This window comes from Emydura macquarii, unplaced genomic scaffold, assembly GCF_026122565.2.
Source record: "Emydura macquarii macquarii isolate MOO-44397 ecotype Brisbane River unplaced genomic scaffold, CSIRO-AGI_Emac_v2 contig_2422, whole genome shotgun sequence".
Taxonomy (NCBI): Eukaryota; Metazoa; Chordata; order Testudines; family Chelidae; genus Emydura; species Emydura macquarii.
This window is the reverse complement of record NW_027132559.1, coordinates 19416067-19428098: the sequence shown is the minus strand read 5'-3', so window position 1 is coordinate 19428098 and position 12032 is coordinate 19416067. Positions and strand designations below refer to the sequence as shown.

At 43.3% G+C, this 12032-nt stretch overlaps 1 protein-coding gene across 2 annotated transcripts in view; it reads right to left on the bottom strand.

Annotated features, from left to right (window-relative positions):
• Positions 1-12032, bottom strand: part of IGF2BP3 (insulin like growth factor 2 mRNA binding protein 3) — a 161885-nt gene that overhangs the window by 40697 nt on the left and 109156 nt on the right. For both annotated transcript variants that reach the window (XM_067562069.1, XM_067562068.1), the window contains 2 exons: positions 10993-11128; positions 7265-7396 (listed from right to left, as the gene is read on the bottom strand). In XM_067562069.1, coding sequence (XP_067418170.1) covers positions 7265-7396; positions 10993-11128 — 268 coding nt within the window. The remainder of the gene's footprint in view (positions 1-7264; positions 7397-10992; positions 11129-12032) is intronic.

Genomic DNA, 12032 nt, shown 5'->3' with positions numbered 1-12032 from the left:
TTCTGACACTTGGCATTATCCCTGGTGGCAAACTAGTTTATCATAGGAGGATCCCCAACAATGAAAATTGTTCTTATGTTCTTACGATGGATCTGTGGAAGGACAATTTGTGATTGGTCATAGACTGCCTGCTCAGGAAGTCTGCTAGGCTGTTGCCGACTCCCAGGAGACAGAGAATGATCAGGGTTACCCCATTTTGATAGCATCAAGAATGCAATGGCTTCCAGGCACAGGGGGTAGGACCAGGTACCCCCTTGTTTATATAATACAGGGCTGTCATGTTGTCTGTGAAGACTTGTACTACTGAGTTTTGGAGGACAGATAGGAATGCCATGCAAATCAGTCCAGTGGCTTTGAGCTCCAGAACATTCATATGTAAATCCCATGTCGGCCAGGGACCAAGTTCCTTGAATTTGTAGGTAGTCCAAATGAGCACCCCAGCCTGCCCTGACACATCCGTGAACAGTGCTTTTGTTGGAATTGGGACTGAATGGGGTACGCATCTCCATGTGTTTGGGGGTTCCAGTCACCAAGCCAGTTCTGCTGTGACATGTGGGCACTGAGACCTTCCTGAATATCCGATATCTCATCAGGGAATAGGCAGACTAAGGCAGAGTTGAAGGGGCCACAGATGAAGTCTGGCAAGTGGCATGCCGATGATAGATTTTTCCTGCACTGCTGCAGTTACCAGAGATACTGGGAGGGAGCACTAGCTGATAATGACCCTTTTGGTTGTTCTTTGGAGGAGGTTGTCTCCTTTGTTTCTGAAATGGTGTGCCGCTCATGCTACTAAACAAGGGATTAAGGGGCGGCATGGACTGGCCCTCTCTCCAGTTCCTACTCTACCACAAATAACCTAATATAAGTATCGAAGCAAAGGGGAGAAGGGCAGATTGTGAATATGCATGAGGACCACACAACTTGAAGAACACCAGTTACTATAAGGTAAGTAACTTTCCTTTCTTCTTCGAGTGCTAGTCCCTATGTGTATTCACTGTGGGTGATTCCCAAGCAGTTTCCACTGAGAAGGTGGCTAAGACGAGGTGCTCTGCACCACTGTTCACAGAATCACTGAACCAAAGGAAGCATCCTCAGATGAAGTCTGAACCAGGACATAATGTCTAGTCAACATATGAATGAAGCCCCATCTTGCTGCTCTATAGATCTCCGAGAGTGGAATTCCTTGCAGGGAAGCCACCGAAGCAGTTTGAGCTGTAGGTGAATGAGCCCTGACAGACTGAGGAAGGGCTTCTGTAATAGAAAAGAGCTGTTCACAGAAGAGAAAGATGCAGTTGGAAATCCATTTTGAGAGGCTTTGGGAAGAGATTGCTTCCCCTTTCGTCCTCAGCAATGGAGATGCATAACCTCTGAGAATTCTGAAAGGGCTGTGTCCTGTTCATGTAGAAGGCTAGATCTCTGTGCACATCCAGAGACTGAAGTCTCCTGTCCTCACCACTGTTGTCTGGTTGTTTGGTTCAAGTGAAAGTCAGAAGGAAGCTTGGTGATAAACCTGAGGTGTAATCTCAGGGAGACCTTGTCTCTTTGAAAGATCATATAAGATAGGTCCCACCATAGGTGCCCCAAGCTCACCGACTCGCCTGGCTGAGGTGATAGTGCTTAGGAAGGTTAATTTCATAAATGTAAAAGGCCAAAGACTTGAATGGTGGGTTTATAAGTGATGATAGCACCAAGTTCAGGTCCCAGGCAGGTGTAGGTTTAGATACCAGCAGGAATGTTCTGACAATGCTTTTTAGTAACTTTACTGTTATGAGATGAGTAAAAACTGAGCAGTTCTCCATCAGACGATGGAAAGTGTCAATAGCTGCCAAATGTACCTCTAGTGAACTGATGGATAGGCCCAATGACTTCTAGGAGAGGATACTTCAGGATAAGAGGGATTCCAGACACAGATTCCTCCAGAAGTAAGCGATGCTGCTGACACCACAGGGAGAACCTCTACCACTTGGGAGTCTAGCACTCCCTTATACAAGGTTTCCTGCTATTGAGAAGGATGGATTGAACCTCCCCTGAGCAAGATTTCTCTAGGTCTTTTACGCCTCCAAAAGTCAGGCTGCCAAATGGAGGAATGCTGGGTTGGAATAGTTGGTTCTGCCTCCATTCTGACACCGTAGCCCCAGAAAAGCTGCAGGTGTATGCAGAATTGTGGTGAACAAGAACTGCTTCAGCCACCAGAGTGCTACCAGGATTACTGCTACCTTGTCCTGCTTGATCTTCCACAGGATGCGAGGGAGCCGGGGAGTGGGAGGCAAGGAGTACAACAACGAGTACATCAATGAATCCAATGCACTAGGAAATCCCCCTTTGGAATTCCATCCTTGGGAGTCTCAAGAGGAGTAAGCCCAACATTTCCTGTTTCCCTGCATTGCAAAGAGATCCCAGAATAGAAATCTCCACTGCTAAAAATTTGCTGGATCACCAAAAAGTGGAGTTCCCACTCATGGTCCTTGTGGAAATGTCTGCAGAGAGGGTCTGTTAGGTAGTTCTCTACTCCTGGTAGGTACACTGCAGCGAGTGATTTGATGCTGGATGCCCCAGTTCCAGAGCATGATTGCTTCTTTGCAGAGTGGGGAGGATCTTGCTCACCTGTGTTTGTTTATATAATAGAACAGCGGTCATATTGTCCAACCTGACCTGGACATGAGAGGACCTGATGAAGGGCAGGAACCTCTTGCATGCTCCATACACAGCCTGAGGCTCTAGAAGGTTGATGTGCAGTATGAACTCTTGTGCAATCCAGGAACTCTGAGCTGTGTGATCATACAGGTGCACTCCCCATCCCAGCAGGGAGGCATCCAGCTCAAGTGTCTTTGTGGGTGGAGCAGAAACAGAGGGACAAAGACATTCTCCTTAGTGGGAGACAAAGAAAGTGAAATCTGTTTGTCCAGGGAGTCTGTGCTCAGCACACAGACCTTCCTAAGCCATTCCTGGAAGCACCATAGGTAGTGCCTTGTACGGGGGTCACATAGCTGACCAAGGCCATGTGGTCCAGCAGGATCAAGCAGAACCAGACTGTTGTCTGGGAGCTGAGTCAAAATTGAGAACTGAGATCTCACCGAGAGGAATCTGCCCTGAGGTAACCATGCCCTGGCTGCAATCATATCCAGATTTACTCCAATATATTCTATAGCTCTTATGGGGGTTAAAGCACACTTTTCTGGATTTACATGAAGTATGACACAGGCCAAGTAAGGAGGTGACTGCCACCTGCACCTTCTGATACAACCGCCCTGTGAGCAGCCCGTCATCTAGGCTCTGAAGCACTCCATAAAAATGACTTCTGGTAGAAAGCTGGGTCCGAAATGGGGATGCTGGTGCTGTGGTGTGTATGGCACACTGTACCTACTGCCATGTCACCAGGGGCTCTCAGGCCCTCTGAAGATAGAAGGGCTGAGTGGCTGGTTAGTACCTAGAGAAAATCTCCTATGAGGTGCTGAGATGTATAGTCCCAAGGAAGAGAGAGTGGCACACTAATCTTTGTGGGAGTGAAGTGACTCATCAACCTTTTCACTAAACAGATTGTTACCCTTGAAGGGGAGGTCTTCAATGGTCACCTGGATCTCCTTGGGGAACCCCAATGACTGCAACCAAGAGGTACACCTCATAACCACTGAGGCTGCCATGGAGTTGGAAGCCACGTTCATTGCGTCGTCTAATATCCAGAGGGATGATCTGGCAACCAGTTCACCATCGTCCAGGATGGCCTGGAACTGGGCTGGGCTTTGCATTCCTGCATTAGTTTTATTGGCGAACTCTGACAATTTGTTATAATTAATAAAGTCATATTTTGACATGAGTCCCTGATAGTTCGCAATACAGAATAGTGGGCCAGCTGATAAGCCGTTCTTTCTGCCAAAGAGATCTAGTCTCTTGGCATCCTTGTCGGAGGGAATGGACCTGGGCTGGTGCAGCTTGTTTCGCTCTGGGCTCCTGGGACCATGAGAGAGTTCAGGTGAAGGTGAGAGAACAAGTATTCCACCCTTTGGGGAGAACAAAGTCCTTTTTCTCAGTCCTCCTCAGGCTTGGGGCACAGGTGGCTGGTGTGCACTCTAGCAGGCTCCAATATGGTCTCACTGATAGGGAGCCATCTTGAAAGGAGCCAGAGAGGAGAACGGCAGAAGATTATGGGTGGGATCCTGAACTTCTTCCAATAGGATCTGGAGAGTTTCTGCAATCCTCCTCAGAAGGTCTGTAACCTACTAGGAGAGAGGGAGACGTTGGTTACACCACCTCATTCACAGATAAAGATGTTATTGGCAGATCCAGTGGTACCAACTGTTTCTGCTCAACAACATGCTCCAAAGGGGGCCTGAGGCTCCTCTCTTGGAAGCAATCGTTGTGGAAAGCAGTGCCCAGGGACCTCGCCTTCTACAGGTCCCAGTATGGTCAGTGGGTAGGTTCATAGAGGTACGGAGGTGACCCTCATGTGTGGGTACCATTGGTTCCCAGCCCCATATTACAGGTCAAGGAGATGTAGAAGCTTCTGGAAGCACTGTCTGGGTTGATGTCTCATGTTCAGGCTGCTTCAGGGAACCGTCGGTACTGCTCAGCCAAGGAAGAGGAGCCCTCCGATACCACAGGCAGTGCTGACATACTAGCCGTGGCATGACTGTTCCAACTCCATCAAAACACTATTTGTCAATGTGTGCCTCTGACCGGCTAAAAGACAGACAGTACCAAGTGACTTTTTATACCAAGTCTCCCAGCTCAGCTCTGCCCCTCACCACCAGAAAGCGATTAACCACTCAGACTTCAAGCAGCAGGACTGATCAAAGCACCAAGAGTCAGAGCCATGCAGCCCTTACCAAGGCACTCCCATGCAAGTGGTCTACACCCCCCAACGTTCTTGTTGCCTGTTCCCCAACCCCCAACCTTATGTTCCCAGCGATCTACCCTTTGTCTCCACCAATTTGTTCCTTAGCTTTTTGCATACCTACTTACCATGCAGCTAGACTCTCAGGTTGGGAGCTAACAGTTGGGACAACAGCATGTTTAAGGGGTTGAGTGAGTGTAGAAACACAGTGAGGAAGCAAGTTAGACACTTGCTTAAAAACTCATGCCATACCCTGTACCACTTTCCAGCTGCAAGAATTCTACATTATTATAAAATAGCACCTGTTTCTTGATGGGGTTTCTAGCATTTTGATGTCCTATTTCCCAAAATCCTTCACCTGGAAATTGGCCAGGATTCTAAAGGGTAACCTGGATAGGGTTTTTTTGGTGGTGGTGGTAGAATGGGGAGAGGACATGGACAGAAAAGGGAGCATGGATCAAAAGAGAAAAATTGGACAAAAGTGTACTGACATTGCCAGCTTCAAAAAAGGTAGCTGGAAGCAACTACAAGTTCCCAAATTCAGCACTCAAGGAGAAATATACTGGAACTAGCAATTTACAGTAATAAAAGAAAGGGAAAGGGAAACAAAGATCTGAGAGAGGAATAAGCTAGAATAGGGATACAGGGCTGAGGTAAGAATTCTTGCAGGAGCAGTAGAACAGCTTGCAAGTTCAGGTAAAGGAGAAAAATAGAATTTATAATTACTACCAACGTAAAGAGAAATACTGACTGCCAATATAAACAAACCATCCTTCATTCCCAAACCACAAAGCATTAGCTTCTACAGATGACATTTTGTGCAAAGCAATGAAGCCAAGTCTATGTTTTAGCTTTCAATCCAAGAAAGTATTTTGGATTAGATTCATTTTCAATGTTAATGAAATTTTTCATGGAGGCATTGCTTTTAATAGTAAGATTGTTGGCTATAAACACAGAGTAGACTGCCTCCCAGGCTCTCTATTGGAACATTTTCCCGATAAGGCTACGAACACTATAAACTATGTTCAGTATAGAGTCTCCCTACACCCAAGTTCATTCCCACGAACAATGCTATGAGCATGGCATTTATTCTTTCTTTCAGTGACATTTCCTTGGCTTCCTTCGCTGGGAAAAATATTAAAGAAACCCCTAGTATAATATATATAGTTATTTAGCCCATCTGAGTGCAGTTATTTTATTATGTTCACGATTTCTTATCTCAAGGTGGATCTGGCTTCACATACAGCATGCATGGCAAATATAGTGTTGAGAGATTTGCCAAGAAAACCCTTCGGAAAGCAGTAACCAACCCTTAACTTTGGCACATGGGTGAATATGTAATGCAACCAGTGTCCTGAACACACTGTGGACAGACTTCCATAGCCAACATGCTGCACTGCATTTTTGCCCATCAAGTGTTGCCTCAATATTAATAAATTAAAAAGTTAACTCAAGACGATTCTCATAAAGAAGATGTGAAAAGCTCTGTCAGATCTACGGGCTTTGTAAAGTCTTGCCAGTTCCTTGTTCCAGTAGTTCATTCTGAAAACCTAATCAGCTTTTACCGAGCTGGTAACCATAGCTAGTCTTGGAGGAGTGGTGAAAAATTACCTCCTCCCCGCCTCTAAAACTGCAAAGGAGTTTGTTTTTCCTTGTTAGAATGATTCCTGAAGGAGCTATGTGAAGCAAAATATTGCTATGGACCAGGCCAACAGTCCCCTTAAGAACATTAAGAAGCAAAGGATTTGAACAAGAGCACTCCATGACACCTGACACATTTTTCAGAGAGCATTATGCTGTGTGAACACATCTTCCAACAGATTAAGCTGTATAAACCATCACCTGTATACTTAGAGTTTCTGTATACCAGTAGGTTTGGTACATACACAAAAATGTGATATTCAAAAAGAAATTGGTTTTTGCTGCACAGAATTCTAATCTATTACCAAATGCCGTATTTTTCTTCCTGTTAGGAACCAAACAGGAGGCATAGGTTATATAGATCGCTTGACTTCTTGTAACCTCTGACCAATGTTTTCTAACTCATTGCACTTATTTTTCTGCAGGGTTTCATACTTTTCCAAATCTCACCAGTTTAATATCACTGATAATTTTCCAGATCACTGAGCATTTGTACTCTTCTGCAACCACCCTAGATAATTTTCATATGGAAACAGGATAAATAAGCCAAGCTGAAAGCATTCAGCAAGGAAACCCTGCACATTACTTCAAGTAAAAAAACACAACAAAACTGTGCTACCAGTAAACTGTTGCCAGATCACTGACATACCTGGGTCTTTGCCAAGTTTTTTTTTCTTTTAAGTTTTGACCAGCATCACATTATAGTTACTGTTACCCTTCAACAATAGTCAAAATTTGACAGCACCCTTTTTGCCAATATAATATAGTCAAAAGTAAGGAGACTTCTCTTACCCCAAATGGTGGATATGAAGTAGCAGCGGCAGCAGAGGCAACACCCACTGTGGAAGGTGGTATTCCTGAAGAAGAAGGTGGGAACAGACCCAAGGCATTCAGATTTAATCCCGGAATTAAATGTGCTTGAAGCTGCAATGGTAGAAGAACTATTTAGCTTTACAATGTAAGTTATTAAACAATCAAAATTCTAGCTGAGATAATGTAACAGCATATTTTATAAAGATGCCACTGTTTTATTTTAAATCCACATTCCTGAGGAGTCAGATTTACTACTTATAAACCCAAAAAACTCACTTAGGCCAGTAATGTTAAAAGCTTGGCTCTACTGTAACAGCCAGCCAGGTGCCTCTCACTACAACTTTACCTTTCAGTGATTGGAGAAAAGATTGGAGAAAAGAAATCTAAGTAACAGGCAGACCTTTAGACCTCATGCTCAGAAAGAGGCTTAGTACAAAAACAATAAACCATTTGGCTTTGTGATAGAAATTCAACAGTCCTTTAGAAAAAGAGTGGCTCCACCCATAACCACTAATTCTCCCCACCTCCCGCATTGCTAGAACTGCAGGTGGACTGCAGAGGGTCGAGTGTGAAATTCCACCACAGTGCTCACAGGATGAGCATTAACTGTAAAGAAGCTGCATGTCACTGACCAGACTGTTCCTGGGCAATTTGACCATGCCTAGTTAGTATGAGGTGTTGTAGCATTCTAACACATGCCAGAATCTTCAGTTAAGCCCCAGTTTTGCCCTCTGCTTCCCCCAGCCCCACTAAATTATTTCGCTGCAATACAGTTCAACTTATTAAGCTGTTACAGCCAGGGGGCAGAGACCCTACTCAAGGCTGTCACTAGAAGCAAACTATAGGGCATCAGCAATAAAGGAAACCCTAGCAACTGAAGACCAAGCTAAAAATGCAGCTATAGGGCAACAAGCTAACTTGGAATGACTGGTCAAAATCCATCCAATAAAGCATTACAGAAAAGCCAACATACTTTCCACCTACTGCAAAGATGGTGAGAAATGGCTCTGGTATTTCTGATCAGTCTGGACAATCGGGAAACATTAGCAACTGAAAGACATTTCCCACCTGACATCCAGAACAGAATGTTTTGGTTAAGTGTTGATATATATCTTAATTTTTCATAGAATCATAAAAATGTAGGGCTGGAAGAGACCTCAAGAAATCATGTAGTCCAGCCCCACACAGACGCCCAACCAATCATACCTAGACCAACCCTGATAGGTGTTTGTCCAACCAGTTCTTAAAAACCCCCAATGACTGGGATTCAACAATGTCCACTGGAAGCCTATTCCAGTACTTAATTAACTTCAGAGTTAGAAAGTTCTTCCTAATATCTAACCTAAATCTCCCTTGCTGTAGATAAAGCAGATTACTTCTTATCCTACCTTCAGTGGACATGGAGAACAATTGACCACCATTCTCTTCATATCAGTCCTTTACATATTTGAAGATTGATATCAGTTCCCTCCTTCAGTCTTCTTTTCTCAAGACAAACAGGTCCAGATTTTTTACCCTTTCCTCATTCCCTTTTAACATTTTTGTTGCTCTCCTCTGTACTTTCTCCAATTTGTCCACATCTTTACTAAAATGTGGTGCCTAAAACTGGACACATTACTCCTGATGACGATTCAACAGTGCCAAGTTGAGCAGAACAATTACCCCCTATGTCTTACATAAGACACTCCTATTAATACATTCCTCAATGATATTAGCCTTTTTCGCAGATGCGTCACACTACTGAGTTGCATTCAGTCTGTGATCCACTATAACTCCTAGCTCAGTGCTTTTCACCTTTTTTCATTTGCGGATCCCTAAAAAGTTTGAATGGAGGTGCAGACCTTTCGAAATCTTAGACATAGTCTACAGACCCCCAGGGGTTTGCAGCCCACAGGGTGAAAACCACTGTTCTATGATAATGACAACCTTTTGCGGACCTTTAGACAGTCTGTGGACCCCTAGGAATCCATCTACCACAGGCTGAAAACCACTTCCCAGGTCATTTTCAGCAGCACTACCACCTAGCCAGTTATTCCCCATTTTGTAATTGTATGTTTGATTTTTCCTTCTTAAGTGTAGTGTTTATTGAATTTCATCTGGTTGCTTTCAGACCAATTCTACAATTTATCAAAGTCAATTTGAAATCCAATCCTGTTCTCCAAAGTGCTTGAAACCCCTCCCAGCTTGGTGTCATCCACAAATAACATAAGCACACTCTCCACTCCATCATCCAAGGCATTAATGAAAATATTTAGTACTGGACCTAGGACAGTCCCAGGCGGGGCCCTCACTAGATTCATCCCCCAGTTTGACAGCGAACCATTGATAACTACTCTGAGTACAGTCTTTCAACCAGTTTGTGCACTCACTTTATAGTAAATTCATCTAGTCCACATTTCCCTACTTTGCTTATGAGAATGTCATGTGGGGCTGTGTCAAAAGCCTTACAAAAATCAAGATATATCATGTCTATAGCTTCCCCCTATCCACCAGGCCAGTAATCCTGTCAAAGAAGGAAATTAGGTTGGCATGTTTTATTCTTGACAAAACCATATTAGCTCTTACCTATCATCCTATTATCCTCATTGTTTTAATAAATTTGTTCCAGTATTTTTCCAAGTATCAAAGACCAACTGGTCTAAAATTCCCCGTCTTCTTTGTTCCCCTTCCCAAGTGTCTGGGACCCTCACTTGCACTCCAGGAGTTCTCAAAGACAATCACTAGTGGTTCTGAGATTGCATCAGCTAATTCCTGAAGTACACTACGGTGAACTTCATCAGGCCCTGCCAACTTGAACATATCTAACTTATCTAAGTATTTTTAACCTTTTCTTTCTACATTCTAGCTCACGTTTTCCCCCTTTTGGTTACCATTGTGTAAAGCATCTGATTACAATTAACCGTTTTAGTGAAAACCGAAGCAAAATAAGCATTAAACACCTCAGCCTTCTTGGTGTCGTCCATTATTAGCTCTCTTTTTCCATCAAGCAGTAGACCTTCACTCTCTTTTGCACCTAATGTATATATAGAACCTTCTGTTATGTCCTTTTATATCCCTTGTTAGGTGTAATTCATTTTGTGCCTTAGCCTTTCTGATTTTGTCCCTATGTGCTTGTACTATTCTTTTGTTCTCAAAATGAGCAATTAGTCCATGTTGCCACATTTTGTAGGATGGTCTATCCAAGTCGTCTGTGGTTTACCGATTTCTACCTGTGATACTCTGTCAAATTACTGGGTAATACATTTTGCATTAAATAATCAGCAACCATCTTCATAGGCATACAGTTCTCTACCTTCCAAATTAAAGAGGACATACTTCCACTGCCAAATTTAAAAGAGAGTCTTATACTGAGAAAAACAGGAAAGTCTCATTTACAGATTAAAGCAACCAAATAAAAAGATTGTTCTTATATATGTTAAAAATAGAAAAGTATCGTGAAAATGGAAAGCTCTTCCTTCAAGGACTTTATACCACTGTGGCATCAAATAAAAATTCCTTTCAAGTCTCCACAACAAAGGAAAGTAGTTTTGAAGTAAAATTATTATTCGTTTCCTTCATCTAAGTTATTTTTTTCTATTTTTCCTACCCAAAACAGATCCTATATATATATATCTATATAGATATAGATATATAGATAGATAGATATAGACTTCAAGAATCTCATAGAAATAAGCTTCCAAAAATAACCATGCCATAAAAAGACTCACATTCATAGCAGCAATATCATTTTCATAGGACTCCCTGATTTTCTTCATTATTTCTTCTTCGGCCTTGGCACAAGTTTCAATACTGCCTTTAACTGTAATGGTTCGTTCAGGGTTATAGAGTGTCAAGTCCTGTAGTCTGCAGACATAACAGAAATGCAATTAATTACCATCGAAACAGTAGAGGGTAATAAAAATGTATCAGTTAAGGCTGGTGAATTTTGAAACTGGCAGGTCTGCCCTCCAACAACAAACATACAAGATAAATTCGCAGCAGGACTCAAACATGATTCTAATAACATCTGAAAGAATGCTTCTCTCACAAAAGACTGGACTAAAATTAGTGCAATGTGATTCAGTGCTGAATGGTTAAGCACGCTTGGGCGTGTCACAGATCCTAGAAGGAGAGATTACTTACCTTGTACAGTAACAGGAGTTCCTCGAGATGTGTCCCCATGGGTGCCCCACATCAGGATACGTGCACACGTCTGCTCGATTGGAGATTTTTGTCAGCAGGGTCTGTGGGTCCACACCTGTGTCCCAGTGCCCAGACACCCTTGGGCCCCAAAAGGAGGGACAGATGACTCCACCATTCCAATTCCTTCTCAACCAAAAAAATCTGAAGGAAGAAATTCTAAGGCAGAGAGGAAAGAGGGCAGGTAGTGGAGCACCCATAGGGGCACATCTCGAAGAACTCAAGTTACAGCACAAGGTAAGTAATCTCCTCCTTCTTCGAGTAGCTTCTAAGAGCTCTCCAGGTTAGGAGACTCCCTGAACCTCTATTATGGACGAGGATGCTGAGGAAGTGGATTCAACATGTACTGCAGACAGCATCACCGAAGACTGCGTCAGTCCTGGAATCAGGCACGAGAGTGTAATGCTGGTAAAATGCGTGCAGCAAAGACCAGATATCTGAGATGGGTACATTTTTTTAGAAGAGCTAGAGACATAGATTGAGCAATAACGCTTGGAGGGGAATGAAACCCCGAGGTTTCGTAGCATGACAACATAATCGACAACCCATTTGGACAGTCTTTGGGAGA